The sequence below is a fragment of the Tachyglossus aculeatus genome, chromosome 16 (genome assembly GCF_015852505.1).
Source record: "Tachyglossus aculeatus isolate mTacAcu1 chromosome 16, mTacAcu1.pri, whole genome shotgun sequence".
NCBI lineage: Eukaryota > Metazoa > Chordata > Mammalia > Monotremata > Tachyglossidae > Tachyglossus > Tachyglossus aculeatus.
The window spans coordinates 36678415-36706377 of NC_052081.1; the positions used below are offsets into that span (position 1 = coordinate 36678415).

At 49.5% G+C, this 27963-nt stretch overlaps 1 protein-coding gene and 1 long non-coding RNA gene across 2 annotated transcripts; one reads left to right on the forward strand and one right to left on the reverse strand.

The window, feature by feature from the left end:
* Nucleotides 1-4442: 4442 nt before the first annotated feature.
* Nucleotides 4443-27608, forward strand: ACTR1A (actin related protein 1A). Its single transcript, XM_038757527.1, has 11 exons — nucleotides 4443-4573; nucleotides 15554-15618; nucleotides 15992-16067; nucleotides 16476-16601; nucleotides 16883-17007; nucleotides 18750-18966; nucleotides 21281-21373; nucleotides 22110-22284; nucleotides 22629-22690; nucleotides 24331-24371; nucleotides 24567-27608. The coding sequence occupies exons 1-11, from the start codon at nucleotides 4526-4528 to the stop codon at nucleotides 24667-24669; spliced, it is 1131 nt and encodes a 376-aa protein (XP_038613455.1). The 5' UTR covers nucleotides 4443-4525; the 3' UTR covers nucleotides 24670-27608.
* On the reverse strand, nucleotides 8784-22379 carry LOC119937938. Its single transcript, XR_005454291.1, has 9 exons — nucleotides 22087-22379; nucleotides 19065-19149; nucleotides 18324-18380; nucleotides 16506-16629; nucleotides 15942-16031; nucleotides 15537-15741; nucleotides 11813-11923; nucleotides 11333-11372; nucleotides 8784-8962 (listed from the first exon to the last, which is right to left on the reverse strand). It is a non-coding gene; the product is annotated as an uncharacterized LOC119937938 (long non-coding RNA).
* Nucleotides 27609-27963: the final 355 nt, after the last annotated feature.

The window sequence follows — 27963 nt, forward strand, 5'->3', positions numbered from 1 at the left end:
AGGCGGTCGTACAGTCCGGACCCACGAAGAGAATAATAATAATATCAATCAATCAATCAATCAATCGTACTAACTGAGCGCTTACTGCAATAATAATAATAATAATAATAATAATAATAATGATGGAGGGGCGGACCGCGGCGACACCAACCCCCCTCCCCATTGGACGGCCGCCACGTCCATCAAAAGAGGGGGGGCGGGCCTTGGCAACGGCGCCCCCCCACCGACTCCCACTGCGGCCCCCTAGCGGTAGGAGGCGGGCGTACAGTCCGGACCCACGGAGAGAATAATAATAATATCAAATCAATCAATCAATCAATCGTATTTATTGAGCGCTTACTGTAATAATAATAATAATGATGATGGAATTTATTAAGCGCTTACTATGTGCAAAGCACTGTTCTAAACGCTGGGGGGGTTACTCTGCTAATCCTCCCCATCGCTCCTACTCCCTCCCTCTGCTCTACCCCCTTCCCCGCCCCACAGCACTTGTATATATTTGTACATATTTATTATTCTATTTATTTTATTAATAATGTTCATATATATATCTATAATTCTATTTATCTATTTTGATGCTATGGATGCCTGTCTACTTGTTCGTTTTGTCTCCCCCTTCTAGATGGGAGCCCGCTGTTGGATACGGATTGTCTCTATCTGTTGCCAAATTGTACTTTCCAAGCGCTTAGTACAGTGCTCTGCACACAGTAAGCGCTCAATAAATATGATTGAATGAATGAATGAATACAAGGTGATCAGGTTGTCCCACGTGGGGCTCACAGTCTTCATCCCCATTTTACAGATGAGGGAACTGAGGCCCAGAGCAGTCAAGTGATTTGCCCAAAGTCACACAGCTGAGAGGTGGCGGAGCCGGGATTTGATCCCATGACCTCTGACTCCAAAGCCCGGGCTCTTTCCACTGAGCCCCGCTGCTTCTCTTGCAGAGCACTGTACTAAGTGCTTGGGAAGTACAAGTTGGCAACATATAGAGGCGGTCCCTACCCAACAGTGGGCTCACAGTCTAGAAGGGGGAGACAGGGAACAAAACAAAACATATTAACAAAATAGAATAAATAGAATAAATATGTACAAATAAAATAAATAAATGGAGTAATAAATACATACAAACATATATACATATATACAGGCTCTGTGGGGAGGAGAAGGAGGTAAGGTGGGGGGAGGAGGAGGGGGGGAGAAGGGAATAATAATAATAATGGCATTTATTAAGCGCTTATGTGCAAAGCACTGTTCTAAGCGCTGGGGAGGTTACAAGGTGATCAGGTTGTCCCACAGGGGGCTCACAGTCTTCCTCCCCATTTTACAGATGAGGTAACTGAGGCGCGGAGTAATAATAATTATTATTATTGTGTGCAAAGCACTGTTCTATCTCATAGGTAAAAATAGGGATTAAGACTGTAATAATAATAATGATAATGGTGGTATTTGTTAAGCGCTTACTATGTGCAAAGCACTGTTCTATCTCATCTTTAAAAATAGGGATTAAGACTAATAATAATGATAATAATGATGGTATTTGTTAGGTGCTTACTATGTGCAAAGCACTGTTCTATCTTATCTGTAAAAATAGGGATTAAGACTGCACTAATAATAATAATAATGGTGGTATTTGTTAAGCGCTTACTATGTGCAAAGCACTGTTCTAAGCACTGGGAGCTTACAAGGTGATCGGGTTGTCCCACGGGGGGCTCACAGCCTTCATCCCCATTTTACGGATGAGGTAACTGAGGCCCAGAGAAGTGAAGTGACTTGCCCAAAGTCACCCAGCTGACAAGTGGCGGAGGCAGCATTAGAACCCATGACCTCTGACTCCAAAGCCCGGGCTCTTTCCACTGAACCACCCTGCTTCCTTATAGAGATCTTCCTGATGTCGGCTCGCAAGATTTGCCAGCAGTGACTTTGCGCAAGTCACTTCTAGTCACTTCCTTCTAGACTGTGAGCCCACTGTTGGGTCGGGACCATCTCTAGATGTTGCCAACTTGGACTTCCCAGGCGCTTAGTCCAGTGCTCTGCACACAGCAAGCGCTCAATAAATACGACTGAATGAATGAAAGCCACTTAAATTCTCTGTGCCTCGGGACTGAGCCCCCTCCTTCCTCTCCCCCTCTCCATCCTCCCTGTCTTACCTCCTTCCCTTCCCCACAGCACCTGTATATATGTATATATGTTTGTACGGATTTATTACTCTATTTATTCATTTCTTTTACTTGTACATATCTATTCTATTTATTTTATTATGTTAATATGTTTGGTTTTGTTCTCTGTCTCCCCCTTCTAGACTGTGAGCCTACTGTTGGGTAGGGACTGTCTCTATATGTTGCCAACTTGGACTTCCCAAGCGCTTAGTGCAGTGCTCTGCACACAGTCAGCGCTCAATAAATACGATTGATTGATTGATTCCCTCATCTGTAAAATGGGGATTAAGACTGTGAGTTCCCTGTGGGACAACAATAAGAAGAAGAATGGCATTTATTAAGCGCTTACTATGTGCACAGCACTGTTCTAAGCGCTGGGGAAGTTACAAGGAGATCAGGTTGTCCCACGGGGTTGGCGGGGGGGGGGGCTCAGTCTTAATCCCCATTTTACAGATGAGGGAACTGAGGCACAGAGAAGTGAAGTGACTTGCCCAAAGTCACACAGCTGGCAGTTGGCAGAGACGGGATTCGAACCCATGACCCCTGACTCCAAAGCCCGGGCTCTTTCTGCTGAGTCACGCTGCTTCTGCAATCACCTGATCGCCTTGCAACTTCCCTAGCGCTTAGCACAGTGCTTTGCACATAGTAAGTGCTTAATAAATGCCATTATTATTAGTATTATTATCTCTGCCCGTCCCAGGCCGATTTCCTACATGTACCGGCATGCTTTGCTTTGCACATAGTAAGCGCTTAATAAATGCCATTGTTATTAGTATTATTATTTCTGCCCGTCCCAGGCCGATTTCCTACATGTACCGGCATGCTTTGCTTTGCACATAGTAAGCGCTTAATAAATGCCATTATTATTAGTATTATTATTATTGCCCGTCCCAGGCCGATTTCCTACATGTACCGGCATGCTTTGCACATGGTAATTGCTTAATAAATATCATTATTAATAGTATTATTATTTCTGCCCATCCCAGGCCGATTTCCTACATGTACCGACATGCCTTGCTTTGCACCTAGTAAGCGCTTAATAAATGCCATTATTAATAGTATTATTATTTCTGCCCATCCCAGGCCAATTTCCTACATGTACCGGCATGCTTCGCTTTGCATATAGTAAGCGCTTAATAAATGCCATTATTATTAGTATTATTATTTCTGCCCATTCCAGGCCGATTTCCTACATGTACCGGCATGCTTTGCACATAGTGAGCGCTTAATAAGTGCCATTATTATTAGCATTATTATTTCTGCCCCTCCCAGGCCAATTTCCTATATGTACCGGCATGCTTTGCTTTGCACACAGTAAGCGCTTAATAAATGCCATTATTAGTAGTATTATTACTTCTGCCCATCCCAGGCCGATTTCCTACATGTACCGGTATGCTTTGCACATAGGAAGTGCTTAATAAATGCCATTATTAATACTATTATAATTTCTCCCCCTTCCCGGCCGATTTCCTACATGTACCGGCATGCTTTGCTTTGCACAAAGTAAGCGCTTAATAAATGCCATTATTATTAGTATTATTACTTCTGCCCAACCCAGGCCGATTTCCTACATGTACCGGCATGCTTTGCACATAGTGAGCGCTTAATAAGTGCCATTATTATTAGCATTATTATTTCTGCCCCTCCCAGGCCAATTTCTTACATGTACCGGCATGCTTTGCTTTGCACACAGTAAGCGCTTAATAAATGCCATTATTATTAGTATTATTACCTCTGCCCATCCCAGGCCGATTTCCTATAAGTACCGGTATGCTTTGCACATAGTAAGCGCTTAATAAATGCCATTATTATTAGTATTATTATTTCTGCCCGTCCCAGGCCAATTTCCTACATATACCGCCATGCTTTGCACATAGTTATTGCTTAATAAATTCGATTATTAATAGCATTATAATTTCTGCCCATCCCAGGCCGATTTCCTACATGTACCGGCATGCTTTGCACAAAGTAAGCGCTTAATAAATGCCATTATTATTAGTATTATTACTTCTGCCCATCCCAGGCCAATTTCCTATATGTACCAGCATGCTTTGCTTTGCACATAGTTAGCGCTTAATAAATGCCATTATTCGTAGTCTTATTATTTCTGCCCCTCCCAGGCCGATTTCCTACATGTACCGTCATGCTTTGCGGCTACGCCGCCGACGTCCGACTTTGACGCAAACGGAGCGCGGACACCCGCCGCCGCAAGGCACCCTGGGGGATGTAGTCCTCTGAGGGCGGGGAGGCGCCCCCCCTCCCCATCAGCCTTATTCCGGAGAGCGGACTGCGCACGCGCAGCCGCCACAGCCGAGCGGGCCGGCCGTTCCTTCCTCGGGAGGAGACCCCCCTCCCCGCCCCCCGGCACCATGGAGTCCTATGATGTGATCGCCAACCAGCCCGTCGTGATCGACAATGTAAGTCACGGTTCTTCCGCGATTTTGTCCTTCACGGGGGCCTCCCACCGTGGAGGGACCCGGCCGCCTCAGCCGGCTCTTTGTCACCTGTCAGGCGGGGACAGGGCCATTACCGCCGCCGTCGGGGACATAATATAGATGGGCGGACGATCCGGGCAAACCGGCCGACCTCCCGACCTCCCCACCGACGGGGATCCGGCCTCCGAGCCGGCTCCCGGGGCCTCGGCCTTCGGGCCCTCCGCCGATCCCTTCGGCGACCGGGTCCCGCCCCCTCCTCCCCCTCGGTGCAGCTCGGAGAAGCCCATTGGCTCCCGCGGCTGTCCGTCTCGCTCGGCGGGGGCCGCCTCTCTGCGCTGATTGGCTGCCCTGCCCGCCAGTCACGCGGGCCTCCCGCCCTCGGGGCGGGGGCGAGCGAGGGGAGCGATCGGATTGGCTCCCGCGGCTGTCAGTTGGCGCTAAGCCCCGCCCCCGGGTGGGGCAGGCCTCAGCGCCGTTTGGTCATCCAGGCGGGATGGGGTGGGGCAGCCTTCCTGCCCTCCTTGGCCCACCTTCATTCATTCATTCAATCGTATTTATGTATTTATGTTTGTACATATTCATTACTCTATTTATTTTACTTGTACATATCTATTCTATTTATTTTATTTTGTTAGTACGTTTGGTTTTGTTCTCTGTCTCCCCCTTTTAGACTGTGAGCCCACTGTTGGGTAGGGACTGTCTCTAGATGTTGCCAATTTGTACTTCCCAAGCGCTTAGTCCAGTGCTCTGCACACAGCGCTCAATAAATACGATTGATTGATGATTGATTGAGCGCTGACTGTGTGCAGAGCACTGGACTAAGCTAGCTTGGGAAGTCCAGGTTGGCAACAGATAGAGACGGTCATTCATTCATTCAGTCGTATTTATTGAGCGCTGACTGTGTGCAGAGCACTGGACTAAGCTAGCTTGGGAAGTCCAGGTTGGCAACAGATAGAGACGGTCATTCATTCATTCAGTCGTATTTATTGAGCGCTGACTGTGTGCAGAGCACTGGACTAAGCTAGCTTGGGAAGTCCAGGTTGGCAACAGATAGAGGCGGTCATTCATTCATTCAGTCGTATTTATTGAGCGCTGACTGTGTGCAGAGCACTGGACTAAGCTAGCTTGGGAAGTCCAGGTTGGCAACATCTAGAGACGGTCATTCATTCATTCAGTCGTATTTATTGAGCGCTGACTGTGTGCAGAGCACTGGACTAAGCCAGCTTGGGAAGTCCAGGCAGGCAACATCTAGAGACGGTCATTCATTCATTCAATCGTATTTATTGAGCGCTGACTGTGTGCAGAGCACTGGACTAAGCGCTTGGGAAGTCCAAGTTGGCAACATCTAGAGACGGTCCCTACCCAACAGCGGGTTCACAGTCTAGAAGGGGAAGACAGACAACAATGATAATACTAGTGATGGCATTTGTTAAGCGCTTACTATGTGCCAAACATTCATTCATTCAGTCGTACTTATTGAGCGCTTACTGTGTACTAAGCGCTTGGGAAGTCCAAGTTGGCAACATCTAGCGACGGTCCCTACCCAACAGCGGGCTCACAGTCTAGAAGGGGGAGACAGACAACAATGATAATAATAGTGATGGCATTTGTTAAGCACTTACTATGTGCCAAACATTCATTCATTCATTCCGTCGTATTTTTTGAGCGCTTACTGTGTACTAAGCGCTTGGGAAGTCCAAGTCGGCAACAGAGAGAGACGATCCCTACCCAACAACGGGCTCACAGTCTAGAAGGGGGAGACGACAACAATAATAATAATAGTGATGGCATTTAAGCGCTTACTATGTGCCAAACATTCATTCATTCATTCGTATTTATTGAGCGCTTACTGTGTACTAAGCGCTTGGGAAGTCCAAGTTGGCAACATCTAGAGACAGTCCCTATCCAACAGCGGGCTCACAGTCTAGAAGGGGGAGACAGACAACAATGATAATAATAGTGATGGCATTTGTTAAGCGCTTACTATGTGCCAAACATTCATTCATTCATTCAGTCGTATTTATTTAGCGCTTACTGTGTACTAAGTGCTTGGTAAGTACAAGTTGGCAACATCTAGAGACAATCCCTACCCAACAGTGGGCTCACAGTCTAGAAGGGGGAGACAGACAACAATAATAATAATAATAATAATAATAATAATAATAATGGCGTTTGTTAAGCGCTTATTATGTGCCAAACATTCATTCATTAATTCAGTCGTATTTATGGAGCACTTACTGTGTGCAGAGCGCTGGCCTAAGCGCTTGGGAAGTCCAAGTTGGCAACAGAGATGGTCCCTACCCAACAACAGGCTCACAGTCTAGAAGGGGGAGACAGACAACAATAATAATAATGGCATTTGTTAAGAGCTTACTGTGTGCCAAACATTCATTCATTCATTCATTCAATCGTATTTATTGAGCGCTTACTGTTCATTCAATCGTATTTATTGAGCGCTTACTGTGTGCAGAGCACTGTACTAAGCGCTTGGGAAGTACAAGTTGGCAACATATAGAGACAGTCCCTACCCAACAACAGGCTCACAGTGTAGAAGGGGGAAACAGACAACAACACAAAACATATTAACAAAATAAAATAAATAGAATAGTAAATATGTATAAGTAAAATAAATAGAGTAATAAATCTATACAAACGTATACAGGTGCTGTGGGGAGGGGAAGGAGGTAGGGCGGGGGAGAAGAAGGAGAGGGCTCAGTCTGTTCTAAGCGCTGGGGTAGATACAAGGTAATCATCATCATCAATCAATTGAGCGCTTACTATGTGCAGAGCACTGTACTAAGCGCTTGGGAAGTACAAATTAGCAACACATAGAGACAGTCCCTACCCAACAGTGGGCTCACAGTCTAAAAGGGGGAGACAGAGAACAAAACCAAACATACTAACAAAATAAAATAAATAGAGGTAATGAGGATGTCCGGCATGGGGCCCACAGTCTTAATCCCCATTTTACAGATGATGGAATTGAGGCACAGAGAAGTCAAATGACTTGCCCAAAGATCCCACAATGGGTCAGTGGTGAAGTTGGGATTAGAACCCACGACCTCTAACTCCCAAACTCGGGCCCTTTCCACTACGCTACGCTGCTTCTGACAAAATATATAGACCGGTGTCAACACCGTCAGAATAAATCGAATTATAGCTATATGCACATGATCAACAAAATAGAGTAGTAAATATGTAGAAGTAAAATGAATAGAGTAATAAATCTGTAGAAATCATCATCAATCATATTTATTGAGCACTTACTGTGTGCAGAGCACTGGACTAAGTGCTTGGGAAGTACAAGTTGGCAACATATAGAGACAGTCCCTACCCAACAGTGGGCTCACAGTCTAAAAGGGGGAGACAGAGAACAAAACCAAACATACTAACAAAATAAAATGAATAGAATAGATATGTACAAGTAAAATAGAGTAACAAATATGTACAAACATATATACATATAAACAGGTGCTGTGGGGAAGGGAAGGAGGTAAGATGGGGGGGATGGAGAGGGGGACGAGGGGGAGAGGAAGGAAGGGGCTCAGTGTGGGAAGGCCTCCTGGAGGAGGTGAGCTCTCAGTAGGGCTTTGAAGGGAGGAAGAGAGCTAGCTTGGCAGATGGGCAGAGGGAGGGCATTCCAGGCCAGGGGGAGGACGTGGGCCGGGGGTCAACGGCGGGACGGGCGAGAGCAAGGCACGGTGAGGAGATTAGCGGTGGCAGAGGAGCGGAGGGTGCGGGCTGGGCTGGAGAAGGAGAGGAGGGAGGTGAGGGAGGAGGGGGCGAGGGGATGGACAGCCTGGAAGCCCAGGGTGAGGAGCTTTTAGGTTAGCCAATTCCTGCCTCGGCTCCTAGCCCCTCGAGGCTTTATTATATCTGCAGTTATTCCATTATTACAAGGGAGCCCGCAGATTTGGAGCCCTTTTCTGGTCTTAATTGTGGAGAAACAGGAGAAACTGAGGCACCCATTCATTCATTCAGTCGCGTTTATTGAGCGCCACTTACTGTCTGCAGAGCACTGGACTAAGCGCTTGGAAAGTACAGTTCGGCAACAGAGACATTCCGTAGCCACCATCGGGCTCAATATCTAGAAGGGGGAAACAGACAACAAAACAAGTAGACAGGCATCAATACCATCAAAATTCCTCCCAATGTGCGCTGATGGGGTTGGGAAGTCTTGTTAACCCCTCAGTTAACCTTGGCATGCGTGTGTTTATTGATTTTTTTAAAAAATCTATATATTCATTTTTTGCTTACTTTTTATCAGTTGTAACTTTATTTCCTCCTGTTTCTGTTTGCTTACTGTCTTTTTGTCACTTTATTTCCTCCTGTTTCCGTGTTTTTCCTCGAGGCCAGGGATGGTGGCTAACTCTGTATAGTAGTAATAATAATAGTTATTATCATGGTATTTGCTGAGCGCTCACTATGTGTCAAGCACACAGAAGCAGCATGGCTTAGTCGAAAGAGCACGGGCTTGGGAGTCAGAGGTCATGGGTTCTAATCCCGGCCTGCCACTTAGCAGCTGTGTGACTTTGGGCAAGTCACTTAACTTCTCTGTGCCTCAGTTACCTCATCTGAAAATGGGGATTAAAACTGCGAGCCCCACGTAGGACAACTTGATTACCCCGTATCTACCCCAGCACTTAGAACAGTGCTGGACACAGAGTAAGTGCTTAACAAATACCACTATCATCATCATCACTTAGAACAGTGCATAATAATAATAATAATGATATTTGTTAAGCACTTACTATGTGCCAGGCACTGTTCTAAGCGCTGGGGTAGATACAAGCTAATCAAGTTGGACACCATCCACATCCACATTACATATCTATTCTATTTATTACATATCCATTCTATTTATTACATATCTATTCTATTTATTTTATTTTGTTAGTATGTTTGGTTTTGTTCTCTGTCTCCGCCTTTTAGACTGTGAGCCCACTGTTGGGTAGGGCCTGTCTCTATATGTTGCCAATTTGTACTTCCCAAGCGCTTAGTACAGTGCTCTGCACATAGTAAGCGCTCAATAAATACGATTGATGATGATGATGATCCCATACAGGTCCCTCAGCATCAATCCCTCATTTTCCAGATGCTGGGGTAGATACAAGGCAATCGATTGGATGCTTCCAAGTACTTAGTACGGTGCTCTGCACAGAGTAAGCCCTCAATAAATACTACAGATTCCTCTCGTTCCCACTGTATGTACCCAACCTCTGTCTCTTTCATTATATGGCAAAATCCTTGGCAGGAACCATGCCCTCTACTCAATCAATGGTATTTATTGATCACTTACTATGTGCAGAGCACGAAGCGCTTGGGACACCACGATACAACAGAATTAGCAGTCACGTTCCCCACCCTCAATGAACTTATGTTGTACCGTCTACTTTTACTGTACATTCCCAAGTCAAGGCTCTGCGTACAGTAGGTGCTGAATGAATACTGATAATTACACTTAGGTTACATCTTGCAGTAAGATCTTAGCCATAAAGTAGAACAGATGGCAGATGCCTTCTTACCCCGCCTTCCTGCCATGTGATACATCCAGGGCCTAGTCTTATCCTCCCCAAGGCCTCTTTAGCCAACTCCCCTTTTCCTCCTTTCTGAGCAAGCTCTAGCAGGTCTATTTAAGTATGTCCTCGGTGGGGCATGTTGACCGGACAAGATTTTGCTTCTGCTGCCCTTTCCATCTCCAGAATAATAATAATTACTGGGGTAGATATAAGATAATCGGGTTCCACATGGGACTCCCAGGCTAAATAGGAGGGAGGACAGGTATTAAATCCCCGTTTTACAGATGAGGGAACTGAGGCAGACAAGCAGCAAAGCCGGGGCTAGAACCCAGGTCCTCTGATTCCTGGACATCTCAGGCATTTAAGGTTGGGGACGATAAACTTTATTAGAAAATTCAAGTTCTCTTTTGGCTACCTAAGAGACATCTTGCCGTTGATAAAACTGCAACTAGGAGTTGAAAGAAGATCGGGTTGAGGGGCTAGAAAACACAGTTCAGCTGCACTGACCTGTCTGCTCTTTCCCTATCCTCAACTCCCTATCCCTTTCCCTATCCTCGACTTGGGGAACCCATATGCTTTCATCTGTCTCCTGCTTTTCCAACCCTTTTATGAAGGAATTTAGAAATAGCAATTAGCAAATGGATCTTCTTGGCCGGCAGCTGTCGCCCATTTCCATCAGCAGTGTCAGGGAGCAGAAGAGATTGGTGTGTCTCCGCTGAAATGGGCCGCTTCCTCCCCCTCCATGTATTGGATTGTTCTCAATCCCCTCTTCTGCCCTTTTCTTTCTTCACCTTGCTCCCTCTTGGAAAGAGTGACACCCTTTGAATTTCCATTTCCCCGTCCAACCTCTCTAGGCTGTCCTAATATATTCCAGGCACCCTTCAGTGCAGAGGCACAATGTCAGTTTGGAGGCTAAACGTCCTGTCTTCTGACTTTCTGCTCAGAGAAGATTTCCATCGTAGCACTAATGATCCTGCCAGAGATGAAAACCGGGAATTATTCTGTTATTTCCTTCCAGAACACTGGGCCGAAAACATGCCACATCATTAGGTTTGGGACTTCATCTTTTTAAATCACAAACTGATTTCTTTGGGTTCCCGAGCAGCTATTTTTAGCTCTGATCTCAGGAGAAAGGGAAGAAAGGGCCAAATAATTGAGCTAAATGACTATTATGAGATGGGTGTTATTCTTTGGCAGGATTCATAGCTGAGTTGTGACTTACAGTGACACTGCATTCTTATTCCTGGGCGTCAAAGAGAGCACTAGAAAAAGAAAGGGATGATGGGGAGGGAAAAAACATTAGTTAGTGTATCTGAATCACAGTTAGAAACAGATTAAAGTTGAAAGATTAAAGTTTAAAGTTGGTTAAAGTTGAAAGGTTTCTTTTCGGTAGAGGAAGAACTGAATCATTGCCCTTGACTGTTGGCTGACATACGAATCCTGAGCCCAGAATCCCTCGAGACCGAAAACTCGAAGGTTACAGCTCTGCCGTAAAGTGATTAGGACTTCGATCTTTTGTACAGCTATTTTATGACTTTGGACACAGATGCAGATGGAGTTAGCGGCCTTGTATTTTCAGGCTTTCGTAAATAAGTAGGGCCCTCTTTACTTTCCAGTTGTTGAGTCACTTAATCGTCTCTGAGTCTTTTTAGGGACACTACGGTAGACTCAAATGTAGTGTTATTTTTTCTCTCATACTTACATCACTTGTATTCTGAAATTCCTGGTGCAGTATGAGTTGGTGCCGCTGCTGCAGATCTAAACTTATGTTCAGGAAACCAGCATGAAAAGGACGTGGCGTATGATGTAGAACCTTTAGGAGGGGAAACGGTGGCAGAAATTATTATTATTAATATTGGGAGTCAGAAGGACCTGGGTTCTAATCCCAGCGCTGCTACTTATTCTTCTTTATGGTATCTGTTAAGACTTACTATGTGCCAGGCACTGTACTAAACGCTGGGGTAGATACAAGCAAATTAGGTTGGGCACGGTCCCTGTCCCGCAGAGGGCTCACAATCTTAACCCCATTTTACAGATGAGGTAACCGAGGCACAGAGAAGTGACTGACCAGTGGTGGATCCAGGATTAGAACCCAGGTTCTTATGACTTCCAAGCCTGTGCTTTACCCACTAAGCCTTGCTGTTTCCCATCCCCAAATAGTTTGGGGTTTGGATGTCCAAATCAAAGTAATATGGCTTAGTGGAAAGAGCCCGAGCCTTGAGAGTCAGAAGGATCTGGGTTCTAATCCCAGCTATGCCGCTTGGCTGCTGAGTGACTTTGGGCAAATCACTTAACTTCTCTCTGCCTCAGTTACCTCATCTGTAAAACAGGGATTCAGTTTTACTCCCTACCGCTTAGACTGTGAGCCCCATGTGGGAGAGGCACCGTGTCCATTCTCATCACCTCATCATCTTGTAGCTACCCCAGCGCCTAGTACCATGCATGGCACAAAAAGAAGCGCTCAACGGATACCAAGACAAATAAACAAAACATTTCTCGACCGAAACGGATCCCTCCATCGAGGCCATTGCTGGTGCCAGATGCCAGTTATTCTGTGTGCGCAAATATTTAATGGCCACCCTTTGTCAATGAGCCGGCTGTGATGTGTGTATTTGGTTTTTGCCATGGCGACTGACAAAGAGAGTGGCGGCTCATTTGCCAGGTACACGGTTCCTGATTGTAAATTACTGTTAAGGAAATTGGCATAACCCTCTTGAATGCTCTGGTGGTTTGGCTGGGGAAAGGAGGTTGTGGATCAGGGAGTGAAACGCAAAAAAGAGGTGCTGGGCCACCTCTGCCCTCCCTAGTTCTGCTCTGCCTCTGGCCTGGCCAGAGGCAACTGTACCGGGCCATGAGGCTACAACAAGCCAGGTCTAGTCGTCCACAGTTTAGCTCCCAAGCTCGGCTCCACCTCGTTCCCACTGATGAGGTAAGAGGCTGAGAGTCCAAGTGCAGATTCAGGGCTCGGCTGCCAGTTCTCCAGTCCCTCAGAGGCCCAGTGCGTCAGGATAGTCCCGAGTTGGTGTTTCCAGAAGTCCAGGACGTCACTTTGAAATTGGCCGTCAGCCTTGGAGAAGCAGCCACCCTGTAAAGTCAAGTTTCTGAACCCAAGGAACCTGCTGAGTTTTCTTCGTGGAGGGAACGAGGGAACAAGACGCCTCAGGCTGGATCGCTTCAAGGGCCCCCATCATCTCAGCCGACGTTGATGGAAACCATATCCCCGGGAGGGGATGTCTCACTCAAATCCAACAGCTGGCCCAGGGATCTTTCCTTCTCTTTCAGTCTCTCCATCTCTCTGCACCATTTTCCAGGAGATCCAACAGGATTGTCTGTTTCTGCCCACCCGGCGGGATGAACGGCCCCAGAAGTCAGCCAGGTTCCCATAATTACCCATACAAAGGTCCAATCTCACTTCTCTAGCATGCAGAAGGATCCTTTGGCCCCTCTGGCACCGGAGCAAGCTGGAAATGCAAAGCTTTTGTCTCCTGCCCTTCCCACGGACACACGTGTTCACCTCCTCCTCTGGCAGTCTGACTGGTCTAATGGCCAGTTTCAAACATTGTATTTTTCCTTCTGGAAAATTAAGCTTTCACCCTCTCCCGGGGATGTGGTTTCAAAACTCCTTTTCCTTAGCTGGCTGATGTTCTCCACTTCTCTTTTCCTTTAGCCTCAATTTTTGCTCCTCTTCCTCCGGAGTAAAATGGATCCAAGGCCTATTAGTTTCACCCCTGCAGCAGAAGGGAGAGAGAAGCCAAGCGAGCCTGGATCCTTTTCCTTCTGATGCCACTGGGAAGCCCTTAATATCAGGGCAGCAACTGGCTATTTCCTTATGCCCAGGGCGCTGCCTGAAGGTACCAGGTTCGGAGGGGCTGGAGACTGAGGGTGGCAGGAAAACACAGGATGGGCACAGTTCTCCTACTGATGGGAGGCGATCTTTATATCATCATCATCAATCGTATTTATTGAGCGCTTACTATGTGCAGAGCACTGTACTAAGCGCTTGGGAAGTACAAATTGGCAATGTATAGAGACAGTCCCTACCCAACAGTGGGTTCACAGTCTAAATATCAGTGCCATTTCTCAGGCAGCTGGTCAGGGGTGAGTTGGCATCTCTCCTCAGAAGCAACTGTTATTGAGACCGGTGGTCATATCAGTCGAATGTTAAAATCAAACCGAGCCCAGAGACCGTAAGCTCATTATGGGCAGGGAACGTGTCTGCTAATTCTGTTGTGTTGTACTCTCCCAAGCACTTAATTCAGTGCTCTCTGCACATAGTAAGCGCTCAATAGATACCACAGATTAATCGACCAGAGCAACAAGCTCTGTTTACCACTGGGCCAGATCCGTATGCCCTGTGCAGGCTTTCTCCGGGCTCAGGTGGGCTAAGGAGATGGATGAGGGACATATTGATTACTCTATTTATTTATTTAATTATTTATTTTGCTTGTACATTTCTATCCTATTTATTTTATTTTGTTGGTATGTTTGGTTTTGTTCTCTGTCTCCCCCTTTTAGACTGTGAGCCCACTGTTGGGTAGGGACTGTCTCTATGTATTGCCAATTTGTACTTCCCAAGCGCTTAGTGCAGTGCTCTGCACATAGTAAGCGCTCAATAAATACGATTGATTGATTGATTGATTGATTGATGAGGGCAGGGCCCGTAGCCAGTCAGGGCCAGCGGAGAATGACGGCTGCTTAGCGGAGAGGCTGTCTCTCTCGCAAGGTCTCTCCGAGCAGATTACAGGCGGAGCGGGAGTCGGCTGTTGGTTGAGGAGTCCCAGTGTCTGCTCCAAGATGCTAGGCCTCGGTTAGGAGGCTGAATGATGGGCGGAGAGGGATCGATGGCTGTTTGACTGCGCACGTTGGGTTTATCTCCGAATATATCACAAGACGCTTGACAGTTGAATTTCAGCATTAGCCTCCTCCTATATCAAGCCTGAGAGTTCTGGATCTAAAGTGAAAATAAAGCAAACCGTCCACACGAGGGCTGGCTTGGTTTGTCCGGGGCCGTGGGAGAGGCCACATGCAATTAAGGCCTGTAGATCAACAGGTGGGTCCCAAGGCAGGATGTGACAGCAGAATGAAAATTTCCCCATAATCCCCAGTTCTTTTGTACTCTCCCAAGTGCTCCGCACACAGTAAGTGTTCAGTAAATACCATTGATTGATTGATTTTCCCGTAGTTGAGATTCTGGATGTTATAATTGAACTCCAGCGCTTAGAACAGTGCTTTGCACATAGTAAGCACTTAACAAATACCATTAAAAAAAAAACCTCTGCTGCTTTGGATTTCCTTGGGCACTTGCACATAGTAAGCACTTAACAAATACCATTAAAAATAAAAAAACCTCTGCTGCTTTGGATTTCCTTGGGCACTGTCCAACCTCGCCACACCTCCCGTTCCTTCTCTACAAAGTTCTGACTTACCTCTGTTCTCCCCACAGGGCTCAGGCGTAATTAAAGCTGGTTTTGCAGGTGATCAGATTCCCAAATACTGCTTCCCAAACTAGTAAGTAACACGGAGTTTGGGTGTGGGTTAGCCTTGGGCCTGCCGTGATGGCACCCGTTCCCGGGCAGACCTTCTTTTTAGAGGAACTGAATTTTTCCAACAGTGGAACTCCCGCATGGGAAGCTGGGAGGAAGGAAGGGAGGGAGGGAGATCATTGTAGATACACTCGGATGGTACTGGTGTTGAGGCAATCAAATTGCCACGTTCTAACCAGTAGTAAGGAACAGGGTTATTCCTTTGGGCGGGGGGTGGGGGAGAGGTTTCAAAACTCCAAACTCTAGGTTCAGAGTTGAATAACAGGAAGGTGTGTTTCTCGATCTTACTGGCATCATCTAATGTGTAACGGGCCGCCAATGTCTCCGATCTTCTGCAGTGTGGGCAGACCGAAGCACGTCCGCGTCATGGCCGGAGCGCTGGAAGGAGACATTTTCATTGGTCCCAAAGCTGAGGTAACCTCCAGTAATCTAGTCAAGCTTCTCAGGGATGTTCTATCTCCCCTTTCCCTTCTTCCCCCATGCCAACCCCGGCTTATCTCAGCAGATGGGCACAACCACAGCTGCCCCCTAAGCCAAGGAGCAAGTTTCCTTCAGCACAGCCCACCCAATCCACTCCCCTACACCCCAGATATCCATATCCAGGGACTCTGAGATTCCCTCCTTGGGACCCTCTGGCCTCCGGTATTAAGATAACGCTAGGAGTATGGATTCTCCCTGGTTGGATCGCTGATGGGCTGTGACAAGGAAAGGGCTGGGTTGCTGGGGAGTTCAGTTTCCTTTCACTGTAAAATGGGGGACAGTAATATGCTCCACCTCCGCAGGGGCACTTGGAGGTTCAGTTACCACTCTCCCTCTCTTTAGGAGCACCGGGGGCTACTCTCAATCCGTTACCCCATGGAGCATGGCATCGTGAAGGACTGGAACGACATGGAGCGCATCTGGCAGTACGTCTACTCCAAGGACCAGCTGCAGACCTTTTCAGAAGAGGTGAGGGCCCCTCGCTTGGTTTTGGAGCCTGAGAAGAGGTGAACAGAGGTGGGCTCCCATACCCCTGGGGTCCGCTCCCATGCATCATCCCTGAGGCTTGCAATCCACAGGGCCCGACAGATTCCAGATTCAGTTAGTTCCTTCTCAGTTCCCATGAGGTCAAGAACCCCTGAAATCAGGGGAGGGGCGGCATCCTCCTGGCCCCGTAACCTGGGTTGGAAGTGGCAAGAGGCAAACCTCAGGGGATGACTGATGCCGGGATGGGGCTGGTGTTTTGTCAGCATCCCGTGCTCTTGACGGAAGCTCCTCTGAACCCACGGAAAAACCGAGAGCGTGCTGCCGAAGTTTTCTTCGAGACCTTCAACGTCCCAGCCCTCTTTATCTCCATGCAAGCCGTGCTCAGCCTGTGAGTAGTCCCTTCTGCTTTGGCAGATTCTCCTGAAGGTTTTTCCTTCCTGAAGGCTGTAAGCTCCTTCAGGGCAGGGATCAGGTTTACCAACGCTATTACAGGGTACTTTCCCAAGCACTTAGTACAGTGTCCTGCACACAGTTAGCAATCAGTCCAGTCGAGCGCTTATTGTGTGCAGAGCACTGTATTGAGCGCTAGCGGAAGTACTACACGACAGTATAACAGACGCATTCCCTGCCCCAACTCCTGGGCATCCTCAAGCAAAAATAGGTATTTATCATCTCCCGTGAATTTGCGTGCCCTTCCGACAACACCCTCCGCTGTCAGGCACCAGTATATTTTGGGTCCTTATTGGAGGCAGCGTACTGTATTAAATGCCTGGGGAATAGACAGAAGAAATGCGATACCCAATCACTGCCCTCGGGTGCTTGCGGTGTTGGGGCAGATGAGCAGGTGGAAATTGACAAATATATAATATGCATATAAATAATAAACAATAAAATGGATACAGAACTATTTGATAACAAATCATAAACCAGATGAGTACAAAGGATTGTTGAGGTAGCTGAAGGGCTGGCATGACCAGAGTAGTAGGGGGATTAATCAGGGAATGCCTAATGGAGGAGGTGGCTTTGCAAGAAGGGCCCGATCTCACAATTCCCTCATTGGAGGCTCCATCCTTTAGGATCCTTTAGGGTGGGGAGATTGATCCAGAACTTTTATGGAGTCCTCAAAACAAACCACACCCCTGAATTCCCTTTGGGTGACCCCCCAGGCCTCCTGGGCCAGCAGGGAGGTATCATCCCCTTGTACTTAGAGGTTCCCAAATCTGGCTGTAGGATTCAGCTTCACTATGTCCACTTTAAATTGGGTATGAGCGAAAAGCAGACTTTAGGGTCAGAGGGGATTGGCAGAGACAAACTTCTCTTCCCCCAGTTCAAATGCCCCTCTTGCCAAGGAACCCTGTTCTGTGTGTGTGTTGTGAGTGAGAGGGGCAGCTTTCTCTGTAAAATGGGCCCAGCAGATTCCAGCTGAGTTTTGGTATCAGTACTGAACGTCACTTAATAGCCACTGTGTGGACTGCTCTGTACTAGCTGCCGGCGGAACAATCCCGCCCTGCCCTAGAGTTTATCATCTAATGAAGGAGGAGAGAGACCCGAATTGACAAAATTCCATAATTCATTCCCCCGTTAGATTGTAAACTCCTTGAAGACGGGGATTACCCTCCTTACCTCCACTGTAGTCTCCCAAGTGCTTATCGATCAGTCAACCAGTGTGATTTATTGAGTGCTTACCACGTGCAGAACACTTACCAAGCATTTGGTACTGAGGTCTCACACTGTAGGTTCTCTTTAGATGTTGTTGATTGACTGAGAGTGAGGAAAAAAATCAGTGATAATAAACACAAGTACTCAATAAACACAAGTACCCAATAAACAGGGCTGCAGTGGCTGATGGGAGGATGCGACCGGGAAGATGAGGACATCCATCAGGGAGGGCCTCCTAGAGGGGGTGAACTTTTAGGACAGTTTAGCAAGAGTGAGGGATGTGGTTTGGCAAAGCTAAAGAAGGGGGTGATTCCAGGCAGGAGGGAAACAGCCTGAGGCCAGGGGTCAGAGGTGGGAGGGTCAGGTGCATGGGACCGGAGAAGGGGCTGAGGGTCCGCCTTGTTTCCCGGAGTGAAGAAAGGGGCGAAGGTAAGTGGGACCATGTGGTCATTGGGGTTCTCTCTCCTTCAGTTATGCAACAGGCAGGACCACGGGAGTGGTACTGGACTCCGGGGATGGCGTCACCCATGCGGTGCCCATCTACGAGGGCTTTGCCATGCCCCACTCGATCATGCGCATAGACATCGCCGGCCGGGACGTCTCCCGCTTCCTCCGACTCTACCTGCGCAAGGAGGGCTACGATTTCCACTCGTCCTCGGAGTTTGAGATTGTCAAAACCATCAAAGAGGTAATTAGGCCACCCCAGGGTGGATGGGACCCCGGGGATTCTCTTCAGGGGAGTCAGGGGCAGGAGGCTGTCCCGAGGGCCCTTCTCAAAGTGCTCACCTCTGTCCCGAAAGGCATTTTGGACTGTAGAGAAGGGAAACCGGGAGGCCCATCAGGAGTACTTGAGGATGAAAAGCAGCGAGGCCTAGTGGAAAAAGGAACAGTTCTGCGAGTCGGAGGACCTTGTTCTAATTCTGGCTCCACCGCTTGCCTCCTGTGTGACCTTAAGCAAGTCACTTGACGCCTCTGTGCCTCAGTTTTCTTAACTGTGAAATACCTGTTCTCCCTCCTTCTTAGACTTGAGTCCCATGTGGGCCAAGGGTGGTGTCTGACCTGATTATCTTGTGTCTACCCCAGTGCTTAGTACAGTGTTTGGCACACAGTAAGTGCATCAAAAATTACTATTGCTTCCCTTTACACTAGCACCAGGAGGTCAGACCAGCCCCTGGATTTATTTTACCCTGGGAGAGAATCCCTGAGAATGGGTCTGTGGGTCTCCTGGGGATTCCCCTAGCCTAAATTATCATGGGGCCAGTTCTGTACTCATGTGGGATGGGTGGTTTCTAATCTAGTTAGCCCGTTTGTACCCCAGCGCTTAGCACTAAGCATGCCCTTAATCAATACCATAAATACTGTTGTTGTTAGCTCCCAATTCCCCCTGAAGGTAAGAGGAGGATGGTGTGGAAGCAGGAAGAATGCTTCATCCTGGGTCAGACTTCTTCTGCCCCCTGCCCGGGGCCAGGAAGGATGGGGGCCCCTGACCAACTCAGTGACAATGGCAGTGCTGCCACTATGCATGTGGGAACAATCACGCATGTACAAGTTCATGCATGCTCACTGGGACATACGAGCCCCAGAGCAGCCTCAGGGCACCCATGAGTGAGAGACACTGTGCATGGATAATTCCCTCATCTTTTTTTTTTTAAATGGTATTTGTTAACTAAGGCTTTGGACTAAGCGCTGGGTTAGATACAAGCTAATCAGGTGGTACTCAGCCTGTGTCCTACATGGGGCTCACTGTCTTAATCCCCATTTTCCAGATGAGGTAAGGCATAAAGTGAAATGACTTGCCCAAGGTCACAGAGCAGGCAAGTGGCAGAGGCAGGATTAAACAGTGCCCAGCTCTTAGAACAGTGCTTTGCACATAGTAAGCGCTTAACAAATGCCATCATCATCATCATCATCAACCCTGGTCCTTTGGACTCCCAGGCCCGGGCAATGAGAAGCAGCGTGGCTCAGTGGAAAGAGCCCGGGCTTTGGAGTCAGAGGTCATGGGTTCAAATCCCCGCTCCGCCAATTGTCAGCTGCGTGACTTTGGGCAAGTCACTTAACTTCTCTGGGCCTCAGTTCCCTCATCTGGAAAATGGGGGTGAAGACTGTGAGCCCCCCGTGGGTCAACCTGATCACCTTGTAACCTCCCCGGGGCTTAGAACAGTGCTTTGCACATAGTAAGCACTTAAGAAATGCCATCATTATTATGCATGCTGCTTCTCCTCCTCCCCCTTCCCTTCCTGGGAGTCAGGTTGGCATGCCAAAGACTGGACAAAAGAGAGAGATGTCTTGTGAGAGCTAGGTTTGGCTGAAATTCAATTTGAGCTAGGCCACGCCCAGGAATTTTGGTGCGTGCCGGGTTCTGGAGTGGGACGCCGCAGCCTCCTCCTCCTGCAGACCCAGGGTCCTGAGGATCCGGGTGCTACTCACCCCGTGGTGGGCAAAGTGTGACTTGCACACTCCTGCCTGCTTTTCCCTGGGCTCGGGAAGGCCTTGGAAGCGGGAGAGGAGGGGATTATCCCTGGACAATACACCCGCTGCTTCCCGCCCCACAATTCCCCACAGGAAGGGAAGGGAGTTCTCTGTGGCTGAGCTTCCGAGAGCCCGTCTGAGCAGAGGAAGCCCAGTGCCTGAGCCCGTTCACCAGGCCTAAGTACAAAAAAGCAGGATTTCCAAGCCCATTTGTATTGCTACCTGTGGTCCTTGCAAAGTAAGATGTTCTAAGCACTGGAGAAAATCTAAGATAAATGACAGAAAAGCTCCTGTCTGTGTAAGGTGCTCCAAATCTATCTGCCCAAAATCCTCCAAGCCCACCTCCGCTGGATTCTGCCCAGTGGAGAGAGCTGGGGAATTAGAAAGGTTTCAAGTCCTTGACCACTTCCCCATCCGTTCCTTTTTTCCAGGGAGGACCTAAAACCGCCAAGGACTCTAGAGCTTGGTGGGACTTCATGTAGTTTTCATTTTTAATCCAATCTCTCCTCCCTCCCCCTGTGCTCCCTCTCCAGCGGGCCTGCTACCTGTCCATCAACCCACAGAAGGACGAGACGCTGGAGACGGAGAAGGCGCAGTACTACCTGCCCGACGGCAGCACCATTGAGGTGTGAGGGGAGACCTGCTGGGAGGGTGCAATGTAGGACTCCCCCGCCCACCCCTAAGAGGCTGAAGTGGAAGTCAGCACAAGGCAGGGGCCCGTGACTTGTCACGTCCAAAGCTCGTGTCTCGAGCTGGACTCCTGGAGTGGGGCCGAAGGCCGTGGAGTGGCACACAGAACGGTGCAGGCTTGGGCCCAGACATGTCTGAATGCTACCAGGGCAGTTCTTTTAGGGGCTTTACTGGGCAGGGAGGGGAGAAGGGGATCAGCAAGAAGCCCACCTGGGTGGCCTGGGATATCCTGGTGTTGGCCGCCTCACCTAAGCAGGACCCATGCTCCACTCAGGAAGAACAAGTGAGGCCCCAGCCAAGGATGGGGGGATTTGAAAACAGCCACTCCCTTGAAAATTTCCCATAGGGACCCAGTTCCCTTGCACACATCCCATGGGACTTCATTCCGGAGGCTTGATTGATGGAATATTCAATGCAAGCTTCCCACCCCCTTCCTAGAATGTGGAGGGCTAGCTCCAAGGTGCGAGGTCTTCCCTTGAAATCCCCACTAATCCCCAGACTAGACCTGCACACCTAGAATTTTCCTGGTCTAAGTCAGGTAATCAGTGTTTCTTATCAGGTTCAGATAAAGAGAAGGCAGCAACCACCCATTAAGTCCCAGCCAACAGACCCCAATCCCCCTTAGTTGAACAAAAAGAAATCTAGTGACCTGCTGTCCCTTGGCCTTCTAAGATCGGCCCTTCCCGCTTCCGGGCACCGGAGCTGCTGTTCCGACCGGATCTGATCGGGGAGGAGAGTGAGGGCATCCACGAGGTGCTGGTGTTTGCCATCCAGAAGTCAGACATGGACCTCCGGCGGACACTCTTCTCCAACATCGTGCTCTCGGGAGGCTCCACCCTGTTCAAAGGTCTGTGCTCCCTCCCTACCTCCCTGCCACAGCCTCCGTTTCACCCCCTGGGGTCAGAGAACCGGTGGGTAGAGCCCATGTCCAGATTCTGTGGAGCCCCGGGTGCTCGCCCGCTCCCTTCCCAATCCCCTCCCACTGATATACATTCCCTGGGCAAAGATTACCAGTCCTCCGATGGCAGGCGTGGCCCATCTTTGCCGATTCCCCTTCTTCCTTGGAGGCTCCCAGGCCCTTTAAGGACCTCGGTGGTGGGATGCTTGCAGAAGAGGTTGGGTGTGCCTCTGCCCTCCTGGGATCGGGGTTAAGGCTCATGCTGGTCACGCCTCTTCTATCCACCGACACAGGTTTCGGTGACCGACTGCTGAGCGAAGTGAAGAAACTGGCTCCCAAGGACGTGAAGATCAGGGTAGGAGAAGCAGGACAATTATGGGTGGGGTGGGAAGGGGCAGTGGAGATTGTGGCCAGCCCATGTCGGGATGGACTCCTTGCCCAGCCCCCAAGACGACTTACTGCTCCTGCCACCTCAGGGCCCACTGGGATTCCATTCAGCCCCACCCCTGATTTAGCGCCCCGCGGATTCCCCGCAAAAGGTCCGATCCTGGTTTTCAAAGCTTTCCAAACCAGCCAGAACTCACGCTTCCCTCCACCCTTGGAAAGCCACAATGGCGAGTGGACTTTAGCTTTGAAAGCGTGTAAACTCTTGGTGGGCTGGGACTGTGTCTCTTCTCTAGTCTGTATTTCCCAGGCACCTAGTACAGTGCATCACATCAAGTAAATGATGCTGCTAGTACTGTCACCAATACTGCTACTACTACCCCTAGCCCTATTCTGTCCTGAGGGAGGTAGTGCCAAGGGTAGAGAGGAAGCGGTAGAGTCAGAATGGCAGAGGAGACTGTAGCTTCATTTTTCTCTCCTCACCACCACCCTGGGAGTCTGGCTGGGCCTGTGAGGGGCGGTGGTATTTTCTGAGAGGATTTTCGAGTAGAGATTTCTGCATTTGACCAAAACAGCCCCCAGGGCCATGCTATGGGAATTATCACAGGCAAATCAAATCAATATTTTTGGTGTCGCAAACCACTGGTCCCCCCACTTCTGAATCACCGTCCCTGCCTAACAGATTTCATTTCCGACTTTTCTATCACATCACTCCCGTGCTCCCTTTCCCTGTTGCTGCCCTGTCTCCAGGGAGAGAAAGTTGAGGAGAGGAGCTCACTGAGATGGGGGTAGAAGAAGTCCTCTACATAATAATAATAATAATGATGATGGTATTTGTTAAGCGCTTACTATGTGCATAGCACTGTTCTAAGCACTGGGGAGGTTACAAGGTGATCAAGTTGCCCCACGGGGGGCTCACAGTTTTAATCCCCATTTTACAGGTGAGTTAACTGAGGCCCAGAGAAGTTAAGTGACTTGCCCAAAGTCACACAGCTGACAGTTGGCGGAGCCGGGATTTGAACCCATGACCTCTGACTCCAAAGCCCGGGCTCTTTCCATGGAGCCACGCTGCTTCTCAGACATAGCATTTGGGTCTTGGCCCCATTGACCCCATTCAGTCACCAGCCTTTACCGATCCCGCCAGGTTTAAAGCTCTGATTTGGACAGTGAAGGAGATACTGTCAATCTCTATTGGGGAAAACCAGGGAGGCACGGGAACCCGATGAAAATAACACAAACAGGCACCGAAGAAAACAAATGACAGGAACACATGAACATTTTGTTCAAAGAGGTACCCACGTGTTGACTGTTTATCAGCTGAATGCCAGTCAGAAATCTCTAAAATGCCATCTTGGCTCTGCTCTTGTTCCCTGGGTCACACCCTCAGGGGTTTCTGGGGTCACAGTCCGAATTTCCAATCCCAATTCTTGGCTGTGCAACGGGGTGGCTATTTATGATATCAGGATAGACCATCTTACCTCAAGGAGTGACAGATCAAAATCAGGAAAGGGCAGCAGGGGCAGCTGCTCGAGACCCATGGGTAGCAACACCGCTCAGGAGGCCCTTGGACGAACCCCGTGAACTCCCATTTTCTCTCTAACTTCTCTTCAGATATCGGCGCCTCAGGAGAGACTGTACTCAACGTGGATTGGGTGAGCGTCCCTGCGGGGGCCGGGAGCTGAAAATAACGTGATTGGGGATGGGAACCCGAGGCGTTCGAGGAAGCCAGCGGGCCGAGGACTGGGGGCGGCGGCGCGTCTCCCCTCTGTCCTGCCCCAGCTCCCCTGCCTGGGCCCCATTAATCCCCTGTAAATGCTCACCTGCCTCTCTGGTTCTCTCATGCCCAGGGGTTCCATCCTGGCATCTTTGGACACCTTTAAGAAGATGTGGGTCTCCAAGAAGGAGTACGAGGAAGACGGCGCCCGGTCCATCCACAGGAAAACCTTCTAACGTTTGGACATCTTCACCTCTCTCCGAAGTTAACTCCACTTTCAAACTCGCTTTCCTGAGTCCAAGTGTGTGTGAGGAGTTGCCCCCGTGTGCGTGCGTGTGCGTGTGTGTGCGTGCGTGTGCCAGCCTGGCCTGGACGAGACCAGGGCCCGGAGAAAGGACGACCACTTCAGCGAGACACAAACAATCTGGGCAGGAGGGACTGACCACTAACTCGTTCCCAAGCGGGAGAAGGCCTCACCCGACCTCCCCAACCCTTGGTTCTTTGGGTCCTTCTCCTTTCTCTGGTTGTGACTGTTTACTGCTGTAGGGAGAGAAGGTGGGGGGCAAATGGAGAAACAGACCCGAGCTCTCCCCTTTTCCCCCCCTCCACACCCTTTCTCCCTGCCCCTCCTCAGTCCAGCCCCAGAGCTGGTCTCGCACGCTTCTCCTCTACTCATCACTGTCTCTTGCTGGCTGCTTGATCGTTGCGGGTTCTGGGAGGGAGGGGTGGGGCATTCTTTTTGTGGTTTTCGATTTGGAAAGGGAAGGGATGCCAGGGCAGGAAAAGCACATTTGGAGATGTTTGTAGAAACACCTGGGTTAGCGTGGAGGCTGGCAATGGGGGAAAGGGCAGGAAGTTTATACCGAGGGCTCAGACAGAGCTGCTATTAGGGAAAAGGGAATGGGAGGAGCTGGCTATTACAGCCCGACTTTGTAAAACAAGGTCATCACCCCTGAGACACACACACACACCCCACACACCAACCCAATCCCACCCCCTTGGGAGTCACAGGATTGACCTTTCAGTCCCTTGACTCTCCCCTGCCATTTGTAAACCCCTCCCCTCGCCTGTGACCCTGTGGGGAGAATGCCAGGCCTTGAAGAGGAAAGGGGGAGGGAGTGGACAAAGCAGGCGTATGGCTGGCAGACAGGCTCCCTTGCCCGAATGGCTCTCTGATAAGAGGTGAGGTTTCTAGATTGGTAAGAGCTCAGCGGGAGAGGAATTCCCCTCCAGAGCAATTGCTTTTTATCACCTTCTGCAAGAGGCCAGAGTAGGAAGTTTTATTTATTTAAGGGCCTGACAAGCTGGGGCTTCATTGATAGGGCTGGTGGAGGGGGTGGGTCGGGGGGAGACTGGTAAATCTGAGGTTTCTGGGGATTTTCTGCTAACACTAATGTTTACAACCTCCTCTGCTTTGTGCACCCTCCCTCTGCCTCCTTTGTCCTCATAGAGGGTCCACGGGGCCACACCCTGCTAACAATAAACTGATGGAGTACATGGGCATTGAGAGTAGTCTGCAACTGGAATCGGTGGCACCCACGAGGACCCCTTCCCCTCCTTCCTTTGCCCCATGGCGGGGACGGGCAGGGAATTTGCTGCCTGCCCCTTCCTCCCTGACACATATTTTCCCCGAACACCGATTGCAACTACCTCCTTGCTCCGCTGAGACTGCTGGACTGGCTCTGACTACCAGGGGAGCAACAGCACAGGCCTCTTCACGGGTGCGTGGAGAGAAACCTCTTACCCCTCCGCTCTACAGCTCACACTCAGCTGCCAGCCCGATTTCTGCCCTCTAGAGAGTTGGCCAACTCCCCCACAGCTCAGGAGTCAGGGGGAGCAAAATCACAGGCCTGTGGGTGGAACATAGTAGTATTAGCATGTTTTTGATGGCGCGGGGAGTTGCTGCAGGCTCTCAAGAAGAGTTACCGAGTAGTCGTGATTCGGAATCGGAAAAACTTGTAAGAGGGACTGATGTGTACCTTGGGTGTATTTGTGTGTGTGTGTCTGTGGATGGTGGGGGAAGTCAGCTGGTACTAGTCCCTCTGTGGCTTTTGATCTACTCCCCCTTCTATCCAAATTGCTACTTGGTGCTGGTGACCAGGGCTCAGCTATCATCCCTGACCCCTCTCTCCTGGAGAGAAAAAGCCTTCTGGCTGCTGAGAGACAAAGACCCTGAGTTTTGCACCTTCCTGTCCTTAACAGGATCAAGACTGGGCCTCTGGGAACAGGGAAGACCTTCAAGTTTCCTCCTCACAGGGCTAAGGGGGCTCTGCCTGTCAGCAGAGCCCGAGCCTGCTGCTTCAATCATTATGGGAATTGGGTACAGGTGCCAACACCTTGCTCAGGTCACCAGAGAAGTGGGGTCCCCCACAAACTGAGCACTGCTGCCCTGCCGTCCCCTCAGGGTTAGTACTTCCAAGGGCTAAGGGAGCTCCCCATCTCACACACACTCACTCTTTTCTTCCACCAGATTCTGGAATGATGGCTTCCACATTAGGTGGGCTCCAAGGAAAGGAAACAGGATCATGGGCTGGAAGCCAGGTGAGGGAGCAGCCATAACAATGTGGTTCTTTGGTTTAGCCCTATGATGGGGGCGGGGGAAGAGAGGCGGTCACAGGGCCTGGCTTCAGCTCTAGGCCCTGCCTGGCCAAACTGTCTTCTATTTTAGTCAGCACCCCTCCTCCACCTCAAGGTTGCCATCCTCTGTCTCGTGCAAGTTTGCTTATTGTGTAACGAGGACTTATCACAAGATCTTGAGCTAGAGGCTGACAAGGCTGCCTAGAATTTCAAAGGCAACCCAAGATGCCACTGTTCATAGTTCTGTTTCTCATGCCGCCCAGCTCCACATTTGACTCCTGCCAGAAGAAAAGCTGGCTGTCCCTGGAATGAACCCACTGAGCTCTTTGCCCTGATCTACCCAGGCCTCAAGCCCCCTTGTTCCAACGATGCCAGTTTCCTTTCCTCCACTTATTGACCAAATGGCCCTCGGCCAGATGTGGGCAGCGGCTGGGGTCAGGCCCTGTCGGAAAAACGGTATAACCAACGCCCTGCAACTTGCTTCTCAACCATCCTGCCTCCATCTTCTCACCCTGAGTCTGTACCTCACCCAAGACTCCAAACCATGTTGCCTGGCAATGCCCCCATGTACTTAAATAAAGTTGCTCAAAACACAAGCTCCGTCCATAGTCACCAACTTCGGGGAAGGGGCTGGGGGTCAGCAGTGATTTCACAGCACTGCTGCACCCACTGGACTTTTGACCAAGGGGGGAGAAGCTCTGTTCCCACTCCCAGGCCCACCCGGGGGGCTCTGGCATCGGGATAGCAGCAACCACATACCTCAAAAGCAGCTCCTGCTCTGTGGGATCCACTAGAGAGCAATGTTATCCTGCTGAAACTCCACAACTTCCCATCTGCGTATGGGAAGAATCAAGCCTGAGGGGGTGGGGGGGGAGTGGGTGGAAGTAAGGTGGTTAGAGATGAATCCCCGAAGACCTTAAGTTGCCCCAGAGGGAGGAAAGGGCCTGAAACAC

Coding starts and splice junctions, on each gene's coding strand:
- ACTR1A (XM_038757527.1), top strand. CDS start 4,526: ATGGAGTCCTATGATGTGATCGCCAACCAGCCCGTCGTGATCGACAAT. Junction 18,967..21,280: donor TTGTCAAAACCATCAAAGAG/GTAATTAGGCCA, acceptor CTCCCTCTCCAG/CGGGCCTGCTACCTGTCCAT. Junction 21,374..22,109: donor CCGACGGCAGCACCATTGAG/GTGTGAGGGGAG, acceptor TGGCCTTCTAAG/ATCGGCCCTTCCCGCTTCCG.